At 38.0% G+C, this 23,066-nt stretch overlaps 1 protein-coding gene across 6 annotated transcripts in view; it reads right to left on the reverse strand.

Annotated features, from left to right (window-relative positions):
- Positions 1 to 23,066, reverse strand: part of LOC115452575 (mitogen-activated protein kinase kinase kinase kinase 5) — a 46,543-nt gene that overhangs the window by 19,455 nt on the left and 4,022 nt on the right. For all 6 annotated transcript variants that reach the window (XM_037437007.1, XM_037436998.1, XM_037436988.1 and 3 more), the window contains exons 2-7: positions 4,820 to 5,023; positions 4,175 to 4,281; positions 3,605 to 3,743; positions 2,806 to 2,878; positions 1,563 to 1,753; positions 332 to 436 (exon numbers count right to left, since the gene is read on the reverse strand). In XM_037437007.1, coding sequence (XP_037292904.1) covers positions 332 to 436; positions 1,563 to 1,753; positions 2,806 to 2,878; positions 3,605 to 3,743; positions 4,175 to 4,281; positions 4,820 to 5,023 — 819 coding nt within the window. The remainder of the gene's footprint in view (positions 1 to 331; positions 437 to 1,562; positions 1,754 to 2,805; positions 2,879 to 3,604; positions 3,744 to 4,174; positions 4,282 to 4,819; positions 5,024 to 23,066) is intronic.

Genomic DNA, 23,066 nt, shown 5'->3' on the forward strand with positions numbered 1-23,066 from the left:
GACGAGCTTGCCGTTCGCCTGGTGGTAAGCGATACGACCGCCCATAAACAGTAGAAACACCCAAGACCTTGATTTACAAAGTATTGTTCGGTATTCCACCGCGCTCGCCATTCTGAGACATGAGATGATAATTCTTATCATGTCCAGTAGTTATACTGGCTACAATGTCCTTCAAACCGGAACACAACAGTGACTACACACTGCTGCTTGGCGGCAGAAATAGACATTGCGGTTGTAGGTTACCCGGGCGGACTCTCACATTGACCTTCCACCAGTAAGAAAAATGAAAAAGTAAAAGTTATATGAAAAGGGAAAACAAGAAATATCTTACGCCGTCCTCGTCGGGTTCCTGGTTGCAATGCGTGGGCGGGTTGGAGTACTTCTGCAGCAGCTCGATGGCGAGCCGCTTGCTCATCTCCTGCTGGAAGAACGGATGCTGCGGACAAACCAAATCCCACTTTATTGTAAAATGAAATCATTTATTTGAACCTGTAAGATCTTATACATAAATTAAATTCCGTCAATATTAACTCTAGCAGTTTGGAAAACAGTTCTCACCAGAAAAGAATGGGTAAGAAACTGGTGTTGCTCTTGTCAAAATCAGGGTATAAACTACAGTGCATGATAGAGAATTTATTTATTATTATTTTTCAGAGCAGTTCAATCGTAAGTAAATAGGTGATAAATAAATTTTAAATTTCCACACGAATGCACAATCCGCTCAGCTCTCATTTTATAGTTCTTTTATTGGCGTTCAGTGTAAATTTCGATATAATATAAGCTATTAATTATATTTATATATATATATATATATATATATTTTTTAGTATGCCCTTTGTATTTATTTTAATAATGGATATATGCTTTACATAATAATTTCCATATATGTCGTTTATCAGAGGGTCTACTTCGAGAGGGTCTACTTGACTGCCTCGGTGGCGTAGTTGTATTGCATGTCCGGTACAATAGCGCTCTGAGGTCCTGGGTTCGAATCCCGGGTCGGGCAAAGTGATATTTGGGTTTTTCTGCTCAGTATCAGCCCGGAGTCTGGAATTTGTGCCCGATATGGCGATAGGCTCGCCCCCTATCACATCATGGGACGGAACATACTTGGCGAAAAGTGGGTGCCCTAGTTGCGCCTCTGCATACCCCTTCGGGGAAAAATGCGTGATGTTATGTATGTATGTACTTCGAGAAAGGAAATCCGTAGTTTCAGATGACGGATCGCACATTTTATTACTACGAAGTGTTACGGATTAGACGGCGGATCCGATCCGTTCATCGCAATATTTCAGACATGGAATTTGTAAGAATTTATAATGTTACGCCATTCCTTTTTAAAACCATCTGCGAGGACAAAATGCCACTGCTTCCTCTAAAACAAGGTGGGGAATTGATCCTACCACTAAGGTAAGCTACAGAACGGTGACGCATCCGAAGTAATTTGGGAGTAGAGTTAAATCCAAAGTTCGTCAATTCTTCGTTTCGGACCGTCGTTTCGACGTTCGTGTTACGAAGTAGACTCTCAGGCATCATACGACGGCACAATTTTTATCAACTACCTGCAACAACTTCTGCGCGGTGGGTCGTTTCTTCGGGTTCTTGGTGAGCGCCAGCTTCAGGAACGCGTGGAACAGCTGCGACCAGCGCTCCCGCTCGCGGAGCTGCGGGGGTTTGAATCCCGACTTGGACATCAGGAACAGCACACGCATCGGGTGCAGCTCGAACATGGGCGGCTGCAGTTCGGCCAGCTCTGGAAAATAATTATTCAAGTTTATGAGCTTCAACATGTTTTAGGTATCACCGACAGCTCCCTTTGCAGAGGATGACTGTCGGATGACGAAACAGCCTCTCACGTTATCCTGGTATGCGAAGGAGTAGCTGCACAACGGCTGAAATCCTCAGTACACCGGGGTCACTTCGAGAAGTCTGTGGAGGAACCAGGAAGATCTTGCGCTTCTGGAAGGAGTTGGGCTGGCTAGACCCGTAGCTGACATACCACGCACAACGGCCCGACCTACTACGGACTAAGTGTGGAAGGAAGAGCCTCTCAACAGAGAAGATAGAGCTTCAACACCTAGTCTTTGGTGACGAGAGCAGTGGAGTATATAATATAATAATAATATCAGTCCAGTATTATAGTACTGTCCCACTGCTGGGCACGAGCCTCCTCCACTGAAAGGGATTAGGCCTTAGATCACCACGCTGGTCTACTGAGGACTTCATACACCCTCGAAATTCCTATAGAGAACTTCTCAGGTATGCAGGTTTCCTCACTATGTTTTCCTTCACCGATAGAGCAAACGGTAATTCACAAAGAATACATAAATAAATTTTAGAAAATTCAGAGGTGTGTACCCTTGGGAATTGAAGCTGTAAACATTCGTCTCGGCAGTCCGTACCACACCCAACTAGGCTATCGCCGCTTCTATTGCAGTGGAGTACTACGTAATATTTAGTAATTCAAAATTTTGTATGATGTTGCTGATGGGCGGTCGTATGGCTTACCATCAGGCGAGAAGGATGCTTGTCTGATGATACGACCGCCCATAAACAGTAAAAACACAATCCAACACCTCGAATCACAAAGTATTGTTTGGTATTCCACTGCGCTCGCCATCCTGAGACATGAGATGATATCTCATTATTTCCAGTAGGTACACTGACTACAATGTTCAAACCGAAACACAACAATGACTACACACTGCTTGGTAGCAGAAATAGACATTACGGAGGTACTTACCCAGGCAGACTCACATATGAGAGACCTACCACCAGTAGAAGTAACATAAGATAGTAACTTACCAATGGCCGTGATACCGCACGCCCATATATCACAGAGTTGATTGTAGCCTCCCTTCCTCTCCACCGCTGCCACCTGGAAAAAATTAAACAAACAAATAATTTACAAGCTTCCGAAACAGATCAAATCAATGTTATAAGGATGTTTAAAAAAAACCTCTGAGATTATTTAAATTCTTCTGTTTTATACTTTAATGAGGACCACCATTTTTGTCACCAAAGTGGCGACGGCCTGAACTGATAAGCCGCTGTCGGCAGCCCTTCGAGAGCGACTTTAATGGACACGAAATAAGGTCTATTTTTGTAAATCATTTTTTTGAGAGCTCGACAATACATGGTTAAATTGAAACTAAATCATGGCAACGCCTTACTACCACAATTAAAAAAGAAATCATGTGAATTTGGGTCCAGAGTGCTGACTTGATCGGTAAAGTCTGACCCCGGAACACGACCATTATGGCAGGCTTTACATCTTGTGGTCAAAATACGGTATATTGAAATATCTTAAGATCCCCTTCCCCTCCCCTCTCCTCCCTCCAAAAACCACACCGACTAGTCTCTAACAGTTACCGCTGTACGGGCGAATAAAGATACCTTAATCCAATCCAATCGCTAACATTTCTTGGTCTTCTCACCTCCCATACTAAGAGGTCTACTTCCCTCACTTCCTTCCCAGCTATCCCCTCAACCTTCCTCCAGGCCCTGCAGTCACTATCCAGTATCCTTCACAGCTTTGCGTGTTGACTGCGAGATCAGATACCCAAAAAAACAAAAACACCCCCCCTCCCAAAATCAAACTGACCTCCGGCGCCATCCAGTACGGCGTGCCTATGAACGACTTGCGCTTGTTGATGGTGGCCGTGATCTGAGCGGACACGCCGAAGTCCGCCAGTTTGACGTCACCGCACTCTGTGAGCAGTATGTTGGCGCCTTTTATATCGCTGAAATGGAGAAATAAAAGGGGTTTAAATAAGGTTTCTTGAAACTGATCGTCTTGCGCATGATCCTGCGCACGTCTGCATTCTCTTTGCGTATATAAAAATTAAATAAATATTAATGAAATACACCAGAAACCGGTAGAGGCGGACCATCCGCTCCTGATACAACCCTGATGCTGACCACGATCCTCAGATATGAAGGACCGACTAGAGAGAGATTGAAATACACGCCATTAAGAACCTCCTTAATTTTTTTAAGTTTAGTAGCAGTTGTATCTAATTCCAGATGCCAGCCGCGTAATGGACCTTCTGATTTCAAAGTCCACATTCTTACGTAGTGTGTTGGTAAACTCATGCGCAGGACAACCGATACCACACTCTTCGTTCCTTCTGTCTCCTTCCATCTTCTTCCTACACTTAAACTAAGTACTTACCGGTGCATCTTGCCCATCCCGTGCAGATAAGACAGCCCGGTGAGCGTCTCGCGGCACATGTACGCTATCTGCAGCTCGGACAGCGGCCCGGTCACGTGGTATATGTCCTGCAACGACACGCGAGGTTTATTCGTTTATGGTACTAAAATAGCACTTTATATAATAACACTAGATTTTGGATGTAGCTCTAAAGTTTTTCGGGATAAATAATTTCTAGAGGAATACCTATAGCAGTTATGCTGGTGGTAGGATATATTTTATATCCGCCCGGATAGTGATCTCTGTACAGAAGAAGGTAAAACCCGCTAGTCTGTGTATATCCGATTCCAACAGGCCGGCATAACTCTATCGACTACCGAGGGATAATCTATAATCATCTCTCGTCAGTCAACATTCGATTAAACCCCACTCCACTTACCATCAGATGCAGTGGAGTCACTATGCCATATATGTATAAAAAAAATTGAATAATATAGCTTCCTATTAGTGAAAAAAATAAATACTATCAGTTTAGTAGTTCCTGAGTAGCGCGTTCAAACAAACTCTTCAGCTAAGGATAAGAAAGTAGAAATACCCTACACTATCCTACTGCTAGACATAGGCTATTTATCATCAAGATTTAGTACCCATTTAGCTCAACCATACCTGCAAGCTCCCCCCGCCGCAATACTCCATGGATATCCACAGCTTATCCCTTCTCAGATACGAGCCGTAGTACGCGACGATGTTCGGATGCCGGCAGTCCTTCATCATAAGTATCTCCTGCTGGATGATGGCAAAGTCATCGCCGGGCTCCAGCTTTATCACCTTGATGGCGGCAAGCTCGCCGTTGCCGTTGAGCCTTTTCGCCTGGAAATTTTAAATGTAAATGTAAGACAAACATATCACGCCTTGACATATGAAGAGATGGCAGAGTCGCAACTGGTGCACCCTTTCCGCCTATGTATTCCGTCCTATGATATGATAGGAGTAGGAAATATCGCCTTATGGGGCACTAATTCCAAACTCCGGGCTGATATTGAACTGAAAAACCCAATAAGACGTTCTTTATAGTTTATGAGAAAATTCTGCATGCATATCATCCAAATCCGCATATTAATATTGGCTTTACTTCTAAATTCTGAACATCCAAACATCTCAATAAATTTTCATATTTAGAAGTCTCCGCCATAACATTTCATGGCTATATATTCGAATGAATTTTATATCAGACCAATTTGGATATGACGTCATCTATAACCGGTTGCCAAAATAAGACCATAATTACAAAATAACTTCGGTTCGAATGCGAAAATATGCGAAACCGCTTTGTAATGAGCAAAAAATGCTGACGAATTTAATATATGGCATGTTTCATGTCTTTATTTATTTAATAGAGAATGTAAGTTTGCATTTGTAATATCAAAACACTTTCTAATCTTAGTAATATTATAAATGCATTTTTTTTAATATTTGTGTATGTGTATGTTTGTTATAAGAAACCGCAGAAAATACTGAACGGTTTTGAATGAAATTTAGCACACAGATAGATCACGTCCTGGATTTATAGATAAGTTACTTTTTATCCCGGCAATTTGTTCCCACGGGAAAAAATAGCATTTTTAAATAGATGACATTATTAAACGCTAGTGTTTAGAAAGAGAAGCCGCTGGTAATAGCTTTAGAATAAACCAAATCTATACATATTATAAAACAAATTCCCCAAAAGTTGTCTGTGTATGTTTTAACTAAAAAATACTGCAATTCTTTAGGAAGACTTAGGTTAATAGATTACAATTTCCACACGAGTGAAGCCGCGGGCACAGGTATATCAATAACAAAATCCCACTTTATCAATCTGCAATCTCGCCCTTATAACCCTTGCAGGGGCCTTATTCTCTATCCCGCACGTTATTTTAACAGTGCGTAACAAGCACGTAACACAACCCATCATGTTTAGTACTATAGAAATTTGGCTTACAGAATACCATTCCACGCACATTTCTCGAAGATAACATGACACGGCCGCGTTACGCGTTTACACTATCATACAGAATAAGGGCCCTGTGTTATTATGGTCACGTTTTAATGTGCAATATATTACAAATACATAAGTTTTTATTCTAATGAAAATCTAGTTTGATTTCACTCCTTAAGCACGGTAATTCTGCTGAACAACTCTGTCAGGACAGCTTATAGCCCAAGAAAAACGTCTGTATGTTAGTTATAAGTAAAAGTAGAAACAGCTGAACGGATGTGAATGAAATTTAACAAACATATAGATCACGTCCTGCATTTATAAATAAGCTACTTTTTATCCCAGTAATTTGTTTCCACGGGAAAAATTTGCATTTCTTAAATAGATGACATTATTAAACGCTAGTGTTTAGAAAGAGAAGCCGCAGGTAATACCTACTTAGAATATCAATAAACCAAATCTATACATATTATAAAACAAATTCCCAAAAAGCTGTCTGTGTGTTTTTACTAAAAGATACTGCTCTTGAGGAAGATTTAGGTCAATAGAATACAATTTCCACACGAGCGAAGCCGCGGGCACAGGTATATCAATAACAAAATCTTACTTTATCAATCTGCAATCTCGCCCTTATAACCCTTGCAGGGGCCTAATTCTCTATCCCGCACGTTATTTTGACAGTGCGTAAGAAGCACGTAACACAACCCATCATGTTTAGTACTATAGAGATTTGGCTTACAGAATACCATTCCACGCACATTTCTCGAAGATAACATGACACGGCCGCGTTACGCGTTTATACTATCATACAGAATAAGGGCCCAGTTTATTGTTTCTTTTTCCATTATACCTACGGAGAGCACTAAGAATACATTCGCACCCCGCGCCGCGTCTGTTACCAAGCCCTCTTCAATTTACGTCTCACTACGTGAACATATACCTATCTGTCGTAAGTAGGTACTGTCTGAGAGAGATCTATACTGATACTGGATCTGATGTTATACTAACTTTAAGTATAGAACAATATACTATTACAATAACAATACTATTACTATAGAACAATACTATTACTATAGAACAATATACTATAACAATATATGATACTGATACTGAATCTAAGTGTTATACTAACTTTAAGTATAGAACATTATGATTTGGTATTCATATTGAAAAAATGTTTGTGCAAAATATTGTAATTCATTCATGTTGAAAAAGTGATTGTATTAACAATAGTCCAATATAAATATTTACATTTTGTTTAAAAGAATACGTGTACAATTATTGACTGCATCCGTAGTTGTATTGTGTGCGTAAGTCTCAAATTTGATTCGGCTCCATGTCGGTCTGGATTTGTGCTCAATATGGCGATATGCAAGCCCTTTATCACGGAACAAAACACATCACGAAAAGTAGGTGCAATAGCGAAGGATCCATATAACTCGATTCCTATCGGCTTCCCTTTCTTCATTTATATGAAATCTATCATTAGAACAATTTGCAGACCGCATTTATGCATATAAAGCGACGATAGCCTAGTTGGGTGTGGAACAGACTGCCAAGACGAATGTCCGCAGGCTCAAATCTCAAGGGCACACACCTCTGACTTTTCTAAAATCATGTGTGTATTTCTTTGTGAATTTATCGTTCGCTTTAACGGTGAAGGAAAACATCGTGAGGAAATCTGCACATCTGAGAAGTTCTCTATAGGAATTTCGAAGGTGTGTGAAGTGTACCAATCCGTACTAGGCCAGCGTGGTGGACTGAGGCCTAATCCCTCTCAGTAGTAGAGGAGGCCCGTGCTCAGCAGTGGGCAAGTATATAATACAGGGCTGATATTATTATTATTATTTATGGATATTAGTACCTATGTTGTGTCGGGTTACCTTTCGAAAAACTTCAGCATTTGCTGGTGCACTAGTAACACCTCTGCCTACCTCTTTGGGGATAGAAGGCGCGTGTGTGCGTGTAAAAATAAATACCTATACGTTCTTAATGTACGCGTTTTTGCCTAATACATGTCTGACTTAATTTATTATGTGTAAGTTTATTTATGAATGTGTGTGTCTTCGCTGTATGTGTGTATGTATTTGTGTGCGTTTAACCCGTAAACAATGATAAAAGAAGTATAGAGGATGGGTAATATGGTCACGTGACATGCGGCACATTTCATGAACAAAATGGTGCCGACTCCGCCCCTTACAATAGTGATATGCTAGTACCGAAAATTTTGTATCGACATCGAAGAATTAACAGAGACAAACAAGCCCCAAAAAGATCAAATACGAAAGGGGTTAGGAACTACCATAATATAAATATAACAAATCATAATGTAAACAAACAAACTGAAACTGATTTATAAGTAACAATTGTTAAACAAAGCAGTACCTGTTGTGACAAACATCCAGTTGTGTTTGATCTATATTTGTATGTTGCACTATTCCTTGCTAAAAATTTAAGTTACAGATTAAGATATTTATTTAATACATGATAAATGGAATAAGATAGCGTAGCCAGCAATTATTTGGTTGGTTTTATTTTATTTTATTATTATGCTCTTTGATCGAGAAACATAACTATGGTTCAGCAAACTAAAATCAATGACCGTAAAAATGGTGGTTAAGATAATCAATTATAATAATTATTTGCAATAACAACAATATGATTATGTATCTATTTCCGTGCATGCAAAGGTTGCTCGAAACATAAGACCGCCAATTGTAAAAATATATCTTACATTTCATCTTTATGTTGTTTCTTTTATGTTTATCTATTCTTTTATGTAACAATTCTAATTTTATTCATAGCAATATATTAAAGTAATATTACTACTTATTAGGTGAAGTATAATAATCATTACTATTTTACTTATCGCGAATATTGTTGGAAAACAGTTATCTTTACTCGCGTTAATTAAACGTGTGGTTTATGCATATCTTCTCAAAATGTAAAGAAATATGTATTTGGTGTAGGATTCCAATCACGTCGCTCAATATTCTCAATTCATTTTGCCTTGGTTTTTAAATTTTTGGTAATCTAAAAAAATATTCTAATTTCACTTAGTTTGTCCTTCTGAATAATACAATATTGATGTGTGCTCTAACATTCTTTCAAAGACAAAAACCGTAACTGATAAACGGCGTCTGTTAAAATATCGATATCAATAATTTCTAAACAAATCCACCCACCCATCCCTAAGCTCGTGTGTAAACAAACATAATGATTTTAATGTGTATAAATCACGCCTAAAAGGGTCCAAAGCTTAACAAACCAGATCCACATATCATTTTAATTGATAAAAACACATCCAAAAAGTAAATATACAAAGATATTTGCTAATTTTCGGTAAAAACAGTTACTAACCTATGAAAAGATATTTCGGGGTCTTTTCTGCGCTTTTTTTGTTGCGTTCCAAATAAGCTTTGAGTAAAAGAGATAGACATATATATTGACAATTCTGCGTCGATTTCCCTAACATAAATATAACTTATTCATATAGCTAACTTTTGAGGCCTGTCCTCTTTATATTTAGTCATTGCCCGTAAAGCATCGGAATGTTTGCCGACAAACATGACAGCTACATCGACATTTACGTGTGTCACGGGAATATAACCTTATATACTACATAATAAGGTTATTTTTCGAACATTCCGATGCTTTAAGTGTTAATAAAAAGGTCGTCGTATCTTCGCTTATGGAGCGCGATGCATCATCGTCGGCGCAATAGCGATGAATCAAATATACCGCAATGACAAGTGTGAGGGCGTAGGTTCAATTCTCACGTTTGTTAAGCAAAATTTATATGATTGGTGCTATGTTACGTTTAAACTAGCAAGTTCTTGCAGCAATACATATATTGCGTAAGAACTTTCAGATGTGTTTACACTTACAATATCTCAAAAATTCCGCAAGTCGTGCAAGATTCAAAATTTGTACAAGTTACCTTACCGTGATTGTATACATGGTAAATATTGCTTGCAAAAGTCGATTTCTGCTGTTTTTCATACTTATTTAAATACTTGTGGAAATGTATGGATGGTTGTAAGAAGTAAACGCTGAAGCCAATGCATAGATTTGTATGTTTAGAAAAAATATAGACAAAATTTTGTCATTATTATTTTTTTAATCACGGAAAATTGCAATGTATTTCATCGTCCCACGAGTGGAGCCACGAGCAATATTTAGTTAAAATAATTTTGATATCAAAACTGTCAAAGGTCATTCCCGTTGTGGAAGTAGCGGGGTCCTCAACTATCTCGTCGCAGTGGCATCCCTAACAATCCGAGTACGAAACAAAAAGCACTTCAACAATGCAACACTTAAACCCAGCACCCGATCTAGGGTTGGCAACTTGAGAAATAAAGAAAATATATTTTTTGCTGCATGGTATATTTTTTTACTTAAACATAAATTTTATTTTTCTGCTCTTCTGTATATGAATTTTAATTATGCCAAAACTCACAATCCTGCGTGAGCGCGCAATTTCAAATAGGGATACAAGATATTTTCTTCACGTAATAATATATAGAATTGACGGATATAATATGAGAAATTAGTAGTATAAAATACCGAAATATCAGGTTTCGAACAGGCCGGCATAATTGTGTCGACTAGCGAAAATGAATCATCACTCGCCTAATGATATCTGGTCACCAGTCCACATACCATCAGGTGCAGTGGAGTCACGCTATCGAGTTAGTATCAGAAAAATCTGGAATAAATGTAACGTCCGACAGGGTGGAGAAACTTTAACAGTAAAGTTTGGAAATCTTATCTTAAGGGACGGCCTTTGTTCAAAAGTGGACTACTAAAAGCTGAAAATGATAATAAAACGAAATAAAAATAAAATACATCTGTCACTCATGAATAGTGAGTGCAACCGTATATTTTTAAAAGCATTTTCAGAATATAGATATATGATAATAGATATGCTCTTAAGTAAATTACCACAAATGAAAAAATAACGATTTATCTTCCTTACTTTTCGTTATCTAAGTACTAACAAACTCATTCAAAAATGTCTTTATTTATTAACTTCTTTTTCCACTTTTGTTTGCTTAGGAGCTATCAGAAGTCACACCAAGAAGTCAATTTTATGCAAATAAAATAAAATTGCAAAAGTCGACAACCCTAAACGTCCCTTCTAGTGACCCGTCGAGCCGTCTGCACAAGTCCCCTCGCGCCGCACTCGCAGTTTAAAAACGCACTGTTCTATTGATTACTCGCAGACGGGCTCGACCAGGCCTGCCAGTCTGCCAGTCTGGCGTTATTGACGTATGGCGCTGCGTGCGGTTGTCATGCGTTGCCTTTGTTCGTGATACTGATGCAAGATCTGGAATGGCGCATTGAGGGAGGAATGGAAATTGTCTGGGAAAAATATTTCAACAGTATTTGCTTTTTAATACTCTGTTTAATTTGTGTAATGCATTAACTGGTCTAACTTAAAGATATCTATTATTAAAAAAGAAAGGTTATGGTTTAGATTCCTTTTTTTGAACTTTTCACATAAAATAAATATACCATGGATTAAAATATGTGGTGTATTATTATAATTTCAGCTATTCTTTGACAACAGCCCACACAGTGTAGCCAGTGTAACTACTGAACATAATAAAACAATATCTCATGTCTCAGAATGGCGAGCGCAGTGAATACCAAACAATACTTTATAATTCAACGTGTTGGATGATGTTTCTACTGTTTATGGAACGTGTATCGTTTACCATCAGGCGAACGTCAAGCTCGTTTTGCCATTCAAAGCAATAAAAAATCTATATCAAACAGTGGCGAAGCGTCCATAGAAGCCGATTCCCACCGGCTTCCCTTTTAGATTTTCGGTGATACTAAACAATATATTTTATAGGTAAATTTAAAATAACAACATATCAGACTGGACAATAATAATTATAATAGCTTAACTTATTAATGCCTTATACGACTTTGTTAACGTGGCTATATCAGAAACTATGAAGAAAATTTAACTTTTGCTTAAATCTACTAAAAGAAAATACTTTTTTAGGGTAATTAGTGCCATAAAACCAAAATCCGTAAAATGTCATATCCGACATTGTTAATAGGGACAGGCGATATCATTAACCTTTAATTATTATACCTATCATTTAATAAAAAGACAACACAAGTGTTTATTTCATTTATTATTCATTTTGATTTTGAATGGTTTATGATACTACGTTCTTTCTGTTCTATTTCACCAGTGGCGAAGCGTCCATACAAGTCGATTCCCACCGGCTTTCCTTTTAGGTTTTCGGTGATACTAAACAATATGTTTTATAGTTAAATTTAAAATTACAACATATCAAACTGGACAATAATAATTATAATAGCTTAACTTATTAATAATTATCACAAATTAATGACATCTATCGGCCAGTAGCCCGATGTTTATTAATTTAATCGTTATCGATTACTCATTTAAAATAACGTTAGATGGCGCACCTTGTATTTAGTTCCTCAGAAATTCCGTTACCTACCTAAGTTAAATTGTGACGCCACAGGCGCAAGGTAACCCGCTGTCAAGCGGCTTAATGTCGTAGTATGTTTTTTAATGTAGGTGGCAGCACTTTCTATGACTTTCTATGCTAGTGTTTGTCGGAATCGTGCGGAAGATATGGGCAAAGGGAACCCGAGCCAGTTCGGCTTCACGTTAACCGACTATGTATAGTTGTCACTTTTTACGTCCATCAAACGTTGAAACTTGAAACGTCATAATTTATTATGCTACCAAGTTTCGGTGTTTGTAAATTGTCATATTTATTTTATTTTTTGATAGTTATGTGATATGTAGTTAGCTTTGTTTATTTATAAACTATAATAATAAATGTGTATTATAATGGAAATAACTACCTGTGATCAGTTTAATGTCTACCTTTACGTAAGTATATTATTATTCTGTGATTTCACATATTACTATTTAGATGGTAAAATATTTGAAGTAGATCTGAAAGTTTTTGAATTTAGACACAAAATGTTTGTTAGAAGAAAATAAACATTGTATTTTACTGAATTTAAAATAGCACCACGATACAAGCAATAGTTAACGAATAACCTTTCTTGATTATAATGTAAATTGATAATTATATAAGTTTATCATGTAGGTAGACTTAAACTGTTGGTCTGTTTGGCGATCGTGATACCTATTTCTATTACATTTACAGTTTCATTTTTACTTATATTTGTGATTAATGGAAGAAGAATTTACGCATAATAGGTAATTTAGTAGGTATGTTAACGTTTGTTAATTTCGAATCAAGACTAATCCGTTGTCTTAGTTTTTGTTTTCCGATAAATTGCCCCCGTTATCTTAACTGACGCCAATTTTTTTTACACCGGGTTACCTTTTGAAAAATTTCACCCTTCGCCACTGATATCAAAATAATTATTTCTTAGTGGCAATGAAGGAGCTTCATTTCTTATATACTACTGATTCTGCATAACAAGATGAACTTTTCGCTTCCTTAATGATACAAGCCTCAAGTGCCCATAAAATCGAACAGTAGCGAACCTTGAATAATTGAATAACAGAATACTTCGTTGTACTGCACTACGTTCGGCATGCAAGGCGTTAGTTTTAGAGCTATATTAATTAATACAAATCAATATAAAATCGATATCAGCTGAGACGCTGTCGAGTTAAGATCAGCATCTTAAGATACTCCCTACTTATCAAGCTCATATTAACATCAACTCATGAAATATCATGAGTCAAAATTTGTTTTGATTCCTGTATTTCGTTTTTAACCGGCTTCAACAAAACGAGGAGGTTATCAATTCGGCGTGAATGTTTTTTTTAAGCGTTGATTCTGCTATGAACAGTCTCTCAAACGACAGCTTAAAGTCGGTTTATTAAATATTTCAGTACATTGAATGCCTACTTGAGATTTTACTCAAGGATGAGATTGCTTTAGTAATATGGCCCTTAGCCTCCTAATGCCCAATGATTACACTGACTACGATATCTTTTAAACCCGTACATATTTTTTTTCAGGATAATTAATTCCCTATGTTAAATCATCCTTCGCACATAGAGGTAAAATAATTACATTCGCTCTTACTTCCGGTTTTTTTAAAATAAATAAAATACTTTATTTATCACGTAGGCGAACAAAGTTGCACTTATGATACGTCAAAACAAAGAATAAGAATAATTATTATTTCTAAACAACTATTAAAATCACTTATATAACTATGGAGATTTTAAATTAGGGATAAAGTTTATACAAAAGACTAGGTACAAACCGAAGTAACCAGCTCGGGCTGGCAAGTAGGGGGAAATTTAGTAGGGGTTTCGCCGGCGTGAAGTGATTTGCGAAATATATTTTTTAAAAAGTAAAATGTCCTCTCATCATGTTTAAGCTTTGTCCGTATAAAAAGTTCATCGAAATTTGTTCAGCAATTTAGACGTAAAGTGTAATAGATAGTGACAGTGTGTCGCGTGGTTGCACCTCTGCTTACCACTTTGAAGATAAAGGCGTCTTGTGTATATAGTTACTTTTACCAACATAATATTGGCATAGATCTCCCGAACATAATATAGTAACACATCTAAACACCATGACCACACACAAAACTTAAAACTAGTCACAAAAAAAGTCCCGTAACAAATTGACATACCAAACGGGGAACGGAACCGCCACCGCATTCGGGCGGCCCAATTAGCGAACCGTTCGGCCGGGTCACGGACCTCTCGGCGCGCGCGCCGTGTGCGTACACGAATTACTATGTGTGGGTCGATCAAATTTTGAGGTCTGATCAATAAAAGAATAGCATTCTGATAATAACATCGATATGCACGTGCTATGTACTAGATCTGGCGTTCCGTACACTCAGTGTGTTTGACTCAATTGTACTGAAATCCGTACACCCGACTTTAGTATTGTTTCAACATTGTCAGCGTCTTACAAAGTAAGGCAAGGAAATTTGGTTACGAAGGATCTACCTACAGTTATATCGTATTTGTTTACATAGGTTCATATAAAACTTCAGGTGGGACCTCTACATTTGAACGTTATAACCGGTGCGTCGTATTAACCGACGTCTTTATAACCGGATTCTACTTATCAACTAGACATGCCACTCTCCAATATTAGCAAATGACATCTCATAGGGGTACAACCTTCGCCCCTACGTTGTATCCAACTAACCTTATCGCATTCGACGAGGGATCGTAAAAATCTTTTTACGGCCCAACAGAACCTTACGCTATCCCTAGGGAATATAGGAGGGAAGTTCGTTCATATTTTACATGGTCTTTTTACACTATTGGGCTGTAGTAGAAATGGTGGTAAAATTTGTTTTTGCCCGTATAATGGTACACAAGGTATAAAATCCGCCATACCGGCTCAGGTGAGTAGAGTTCAATTCAGTTTCGAACAAATCAACATAATTGATGACGTATCGAATAGCGGAACCTCAACCTCCTCCCCTGATCCTAGAAAATGATTCTAACTACACCCATGCTTACATTGATATCTCTGTCTATTCCGTAAAACGACCAAGACGAGGGAAGAGACAAGCAAAATCTAAGTACATTACCATTTAGTTTCTTCGCTTGAAATATTATAATTACAAAACATGAGCAAAAGTAGAGACCGCACAGCTGTTCTAACATGTGGCAAAATGAAAATAAATTTCTCACAAAACCATCTGTACGGCACATTGCGGTAAAATGTATTATATCAAGATTATTATATCGGGTAGCGAGACACTTTCCCGCCCTCACATCCGCCACTACAACTCCTGTAAGCCAGGATCAGCAGTAGCATTGTATGACACCGAGCGGTGAAGCTCGACGAGTCTCAGGGAAACTAATATCGGGTAGAATAATAATAAAATAATAATATCAGCCCTGTATTATATACTTGCCCACTGCCGAGCACGGGCCTCCTCTACTACTGAAGAATACACACATGATTTTTTACAAAAGTCAGAGGTGTGTGCCCTTGGGATTTGAACCTGCGGACATTCGTCTTGGCAGTCCGTTCCACACCCAACTAGGCTATCGCCGTTTCTTATCAGGTAGAAAGTACGTTGAAAACTTTCTTTGATCCCTAGAGGACTAATTCACAATGCTATAAGTCAGTTTCTATGTTCTAACTATTTTTCTGATATTTATTATCGCCACATCCCATGAGCAGCAATAAAATGGCTTGGTCTTTTACTAATCATTAAATATTTTATTTAATCCTTACAAGATGAATGACGTGACGAGCAAGCAGCTCGTCTGATCGACAGCAGACTACTCATAAGTAACACCACCACCCAAACTTCGAATAAAAAAGTACTGCATGGCATTCCATTGCTATCACCCTGAGACATGAGATGTTAAGTCTCACCAAGCTTAGTAATTGCCCTCTACCTTCAACTGGAACACCTGTGTTGGCACATTGTTTGACAGCAAAAATAGACATAACAGTGGCAACCAGCCGGTTTCTCGTTTTCGAGAACCTTCCACCAGTATCTGAAAACGTCTCGAGCGAAAAGTAGTTGCACAAGAAAAAACTAATAAATAAACAAAAAACCAACACACATCATGCCTTTATTCTCGGAGGGCTAAGCAGAGGTGTAGAATAAAAGCAAGTTTTAACCATGTGTGTTCCATCCCATGATGGGATAGGGAGCGAGACTATCGTCATTTCGGGCACAAATTCCAGATTCCGATACCAAGCCTAAAAACCTAATAACACTTTATCAACCTTTTTATTCAAACCCAAAACCTTAGAGCGGTATTTTACTCGCACACAATACAACTACACCGAAGCAGTAAATCGCCTTCTTAAAAATTGCCCACCCTTAAAATCCCAACGATAAAATCGAATACTAGGATACGGTAGTCGGTGTTCACTGATAAACATTTCACAAAAACATCATCACAACAAGCGCAGTCCACTTTCGCCGGCATTGCGACCTTGCGCGCCGGGCAGCGAACCGAGATAGCCACTGTCAATGCCGCTCGCTGTACAAACGGACAGTAACACGACACCAGACACACACCACGACGTGGGCACGCTTGGAGTTTCATAACATCGGCTCATTGGGCTTATGGCGCATTTAACCTTCAAATCGTAATAGCAGTTCCGTACTACAAACCCAGACGCCCAATAACTAGTATTTTTCAAACACCTTCTTGCAGAACTAACCTAGGTCTAAATGCTCTAATAAACCTTATTACAAATAAACATATACATCGGGAGGTTCGACTCCCATATAAAAAACCATACATTAATCGAACCCGAAGAAAGAAACATTTATTCGCACTATATACTGGGATGCAGACAAACATTTAGCAAGGTACAAAATAAAAATACAGAGAGGGTTCGGGCAACGTGCATCCCATGACATTGCCGAAACGGTTCCATTTCAGCACTAAATGCCGGGCGAGATGTGCCTGGCGCTGGTTTTCAACTGGAACCTTCACCTAGTGGATAGTATTCCCACGGATTGTGTCTGTACCTACTACCTACACTTCTGTATTTTGTTGGTGGTAGAATATTCGTATCTGCCCTGATAGCTTATTATATGTATACTGCCGTGCTAAGCGCAAAAGCGGTGTGTCAGGGAAACCTTATTTCGAGATAATCGAAGTTTTATAAATATAGTTTTGTATGTAAAACTGAGATATAGAAACTATATTTTTTTTTACAAGTTCTTAACAAGATAGTTATTTAGGCGAGTTCATTGGATGGGTATTTCATTAAGGTATCTGACGACATAAAAATCAAGATTAGATTTTTTTTGAGATACCACTTTTGATCTTAGCACAGCAGTATATGTAATATAACAATATTATGATCCCTGCTCGACACGAATGTTTGCTATGGAGAGAAGTGGACAATTAATATTTCCAGCTCCTCCGTATCTTTCTATTTGATTAATTTCGTTGCGGAATAATGACAGATTAGTGTTCCCTGAGACTCGACGAGCTTCACCGCTCGGTGTCATGCAATGCCACTGCTGATCCTGGCTTACAGGAGTTGTAGTGGCGGGTGTGAAGGCGGGAAAGTCTCTGCAAATGGACTCCCCGTTTGAGAGGGTTTTACAATCAATAGAATTTCGATCGATCCCGAAAATGAATCAAATAGACTAAAAGTTTTTTCAACACACAAACAAATAGCTTAATCTGATTGATTCATTAGGTCAGATCAAAGATTAAGATTGAGATCAATCGAAATCGACGGACAGTCCACCTAACTGGTTGAGAGAATTTACTTGCCTTTGAAGTTCTTTCGACATAAGTTGAGAAAGAAAGATAGATTTATTATTGGGACAATAACAGTATAAGGTGTATCATAAAAGGAGAGAAAAACAAAATATATAAAGAAATACAACACAATCTTACCCATTGTGCCTAAAATGGGAACCCTGATTCAGCTCCTAGCTGCAGTACCAGCATGACTGATGCTTTAATATTATCAGTCTTACTTATAAACTTGTTATAGCATTAAGAGGTGATAAAGAATTGCTTAAATAGCTGTCAAAACATCACCGGTTTCCTAGTTTAAACCTTAAGAGGTAAGGTGGCGGGTTTTGACTTACAGCTGATCGAGTAAATTTGTGTTTTAACTAAGCATAGCTTTGTGAAATTTTTATTAGTAAGACTGTATATATATAAAGAATTTAGTTATCTCGCCTCCACCTAAGAGCGAAGTTATGGTGCGGGGTCGTCGGCTTATTGACCTAGCAGGGCCTCAAATTGTTGAAGCTACTGGCAAGCCAGATCGATGACTAATGCCATATACAATGCCAATTTCAACTAAGTTGTTTATCCGACGGTACAATTTAACAGAGTTAGTGGATGTTATTCTTAACAAGTATTTGTTCCATTATAATAATAATAATAATATCAGCCCTGTAGTATAACACTGTCTCACTGTTGGGCACGGGCCTCCTCTACTACTGGGAGGGAATAGGCCTTAGTCCACTACGCTGGCCTAGTGCGGATTGGTAGACTTCACACACCCTCGAAAATTCCTAATAGAGAATTTCTCAGGTATGCAGGTTTCCTCGCGATGTTTTCCTTCACCGTTAAAGCAAACAATAATTCACAAAGAATACACACATAATTTTTTAGAAGAGTCAGAGGTGTGCCCTTGGGATTTGAACCTGCGGACATTCTTCTCGGCAGTCCGTTCCACCACCAACTAGGCTATCGCCGCTAGGGGGCTGGATATTTTTGTGCAATATATTGCTGCCATAGCTTGCTAGCAGTGGCGAAGCTTCCATACAATCCGATTCCTACCAACTTCCCTTTTAGGTTTATTAACGTTTGCGTTAGTTTTTGTTTTCTGTAGAAATGACCGATATATGTCAACTAAGGTAATTATTTCACCTCGTATTACCTTTTGAAAAAATACACCTTTCACCACTCCTTGCTAGTAAATTTGCTTTAAAACAACAACAAGTAACAACAATCGATACAACTTTTCTTCCTTAAGCGTTATCTAGCAGGCCATCGCAATTAAAATTATAAAAAAAAAGAAAAAATAAAAAAGTTAACAAAGACCGGTCAATAATAACCATTGCGAACGAACACGGCACGCGGGTCGCCGAACCGGCCTGAATTTCAGGTCAACAGGGTTTACTTTACGTTGTACTCGATTGTTGTAAAATTTAAATAATAAAAATATTTTTGCGATTGTAAAGCCGGGCCATTTCTGTAGACAGCGAGCTGTAGACCTATTTTTATTTGACCCTTTTCTGTAGATTATATCGAGCGAACATATTTGCTGGTAAGATATTTGTATCCGTGCATAACGACTGTACACAAGGTGTAAATCCGCCATAGTGGCCCACCTAAGTCGCGTTCCGGAATCAGCCTCCATATATCTAATTTTAAACAAACATAACGATGTCGACTGGCGATTGGTTATCATATCTTATTATTCGACACGTATATAGACCTCACTCGACTTACCATCAGGTGCAGTGGGATCTAGTGCCCGCAAAAAAAAGAAAAAACAACAATACCAAAATATTTCGCACCAGGAATATTTCTAACTGCCTCGGTGGCGTAGTTGTACTGTATGCGCGATACGGCAGCGCTTTGAGTTCCTGGGTTCGAATCCCGGGTCGGGCTGATATTAGAGTTCTCCTCAGTGTCAGCCCGGAGTCTGAAATTTGTGCCCGATATGGCGATAGGCTCGCCCCTATCACATGGGATGGTATACACGTGACGAAAAGTGGGTGCCCTGGTTGCGCCTCTGCATACCCCTTCGGGGATAAATGCGTGATGTATGTTTGTTTTTCGGAACATTTCTAATCGCTTCCTATCTTTAATACGGACATATTTCACAAGGATTTAGCTTATCCGCACAAGGCCTTGAAACATATCCTCCATTTTCTTTAAATTCTTGCGGAATTTATTATCGGCAAACAGTTTTATGAGATTAACTTCTTTTTGTGACGAAGCACAAGCGTGTGACGTCACTTTTGATAATCTTTTTTATAAATATCCTATGTCGTAGTCAAAATGAATACGCCGGGCTCATGGTAGACACTAGACACAAAGTATTAAATATGTCCACGAACAAGAGATGCTGCGTCTCGTGCGGTCGCCAAAGTAGGGTATTTTGTTATTATTTATTTTGTACAATAATGTACACGTGAACTATAAAAATACGTAGAGAAACCCTGCTGACAAAATAGCATTAAAATTTATTGAAAAATTGATTTAATTTTTATAATATTTCAATAAGCAAGAGTGGGCGCATAGTTTTATCGCTATCTCTTTCCTGCGCTTCGCCGTAATTTCCAGTGACGTCACGCTTTAGAACGTGCATCGCCGCGTTTCTTTTGAGTTTACCATAACACGGAATTTTAAACATTTATAATATTTTTAAAGGACTTTTTTTTTCTTTCTCAGCAAGGTTTAAGTTCCTTTTATAAATATAAAAACTCATTGTGCTAACCTGTTTTTCCCATAATAATAATTACCAGTAAATCATGACCATTCACACATTACCGTGTGTTAGTGCATCTCGCTGCATGTAGGTCATTTTGTTACGAGAATTGGTTATTAGTACCATTATTACGATATTTGAATCATCAGTAGTCATACAACAGCCTTGCTGGGTTTAGCATTTGATATTTATGTTCTTAATGATTTAACCATTTTTTACTGAAAGATTGTGTCTTTTACGAATTAAAAAGGACCATGACACTTGAGGATAAAGTATCTTTTTAAGAAAATCTGATTCGTTGTGGATACAGGTCATCCCCTAGATAAAATTTATAACAGTTAACAATATATTAATATGAAAATTTTCTGGCAATGGCAATACTAGTGGTGATGACTATTCAATTTTCATGCCATCACATATGCAGGCTATTAAATTACTTAAGGTAATTTTGCAGGTGATAAGATGTTTTTATATCCGCCCGGATAGCGTGCACCGTACACAAGTTGTTAAAACCCGCCATAGGCCACGTAAGTGTGTCGCGTTCCGGGATCAAATTCAAATTCAAATACTTTATTACAAATCAGACTTACATAAGAGCTTAAAATATACAAAAATAAATAAAATTACAGGAAATTAGCTTAGATTAAATTAGATCAGCCGGTGTACATCCGATTCCAACAGTGCGGCATAATTGTGTTGACTGCCGAATGGTAATCATGTCTCGTCAGCCGACATTCTATTTGGACGCCCCACCAGTTACCGAAATGGCAGTGGGGTCACTTGACTCTGCCCACATATAAAAAAAAAGGAAAAAATCTTAAGGCTGTATCCCCTGCTAAACGGCGAAATAATCATATTTTCAGAAGCTATCTATTCGAAATATACTATAGATATAAATAACTTAAAATCATTTCTACATTATGTTATCTTTAGTTGTTAATTTTTTTCTTATAAAGTGGATACGATTTCATTATCTTTATAATGAAAATTATTTATAAAGTACACATCAAGTTCATTTGCAACCACTACCAATGAATAGATAGACATTTCAATAAGGAATATATTGGCATTTAAATTTTTTAAAAAAGATCTCATATAATTTTTTTAAGAAATTATTCATAAATATCTGCATATTCTCGTCCCTAACTCGTGCGCCTTAAATGTACGGAACGAATGCTCAAGGTCATTTGCTCGAGGGCCTTAATAATCCATTGTGAACTATTTCTGAGTACTTTAATTCTATAAAAGTGGACCTCTGGCGGTGATAGATCTCTCATATGTGAGAGTTCGCCTAGGTAGGTACCACCGTAATGTCTATTTCTGCCGCCAAGCAGCAGTGTGTAGTCATTGTTGAGTTCCGGTTTGAAGGATATTGTAGCCAGTGTAACTACTTGACATAATAAGACTTAACATCTCATGTCTCAGGATAGCGAGCGCAGTGGAATACCATAAAGTACTTTGTAATTTAAGGTGTGTCTACTGTTCTACCATCAGGCGTACGGCAAGATCGTCCCGTCATTCAAAGCAATAAAAAAAACCAACGTTCGTTGCCCTTGACCACGCGAGAACCGAACCGAAACACATCCCATGTGACTCAGTTCTCCGCACTGAATCATCGGGTACACTGGTGATTAGCCATTTTAACTAACTAACAATAAACTTAAGCCTAAAGTTAGTTCACGTCTATAATTTATCGCGTACATATTTTATTTTCCAATATGACATAATATGGTAACCGAGAATGAAGGATATGAATCATAGTTCTAATACACATCACGCCGTTATTCCCGAAGGGGTAAGCAGAGATGCACCCTTTTTCCGCTATGTGTGTTCCGTCCCATGATGTGATAGGACAAGCAAGTAGCAACCCTTTCACAATAGTATCAGCCCTGTATTCATATACTGTCCCACTTCTGGGGCACGGGCCTCCATCTATCTACTACGTTCACCATATTGGGCACATATAGGCTGATACTCAGCAGAAAAAAAGTAACTGATAAATTTATATTTTCTCCTTAAATTG

Source organism: Manduca sexta, chromosome 2 (assembly GCF_014839805.1).
Source record: "Manduca sexta isolate Smith_Timp_Sample1 chromosome 2, JHU_Msex_v1.0, whole genome shotgun sequence".
Taxonomy (NCBI): Eukaryota; Metazoa; Arthropoda; class Insecta; order Lepidoptera; family Sphingidae; genus Manduca; species Manduca sexta.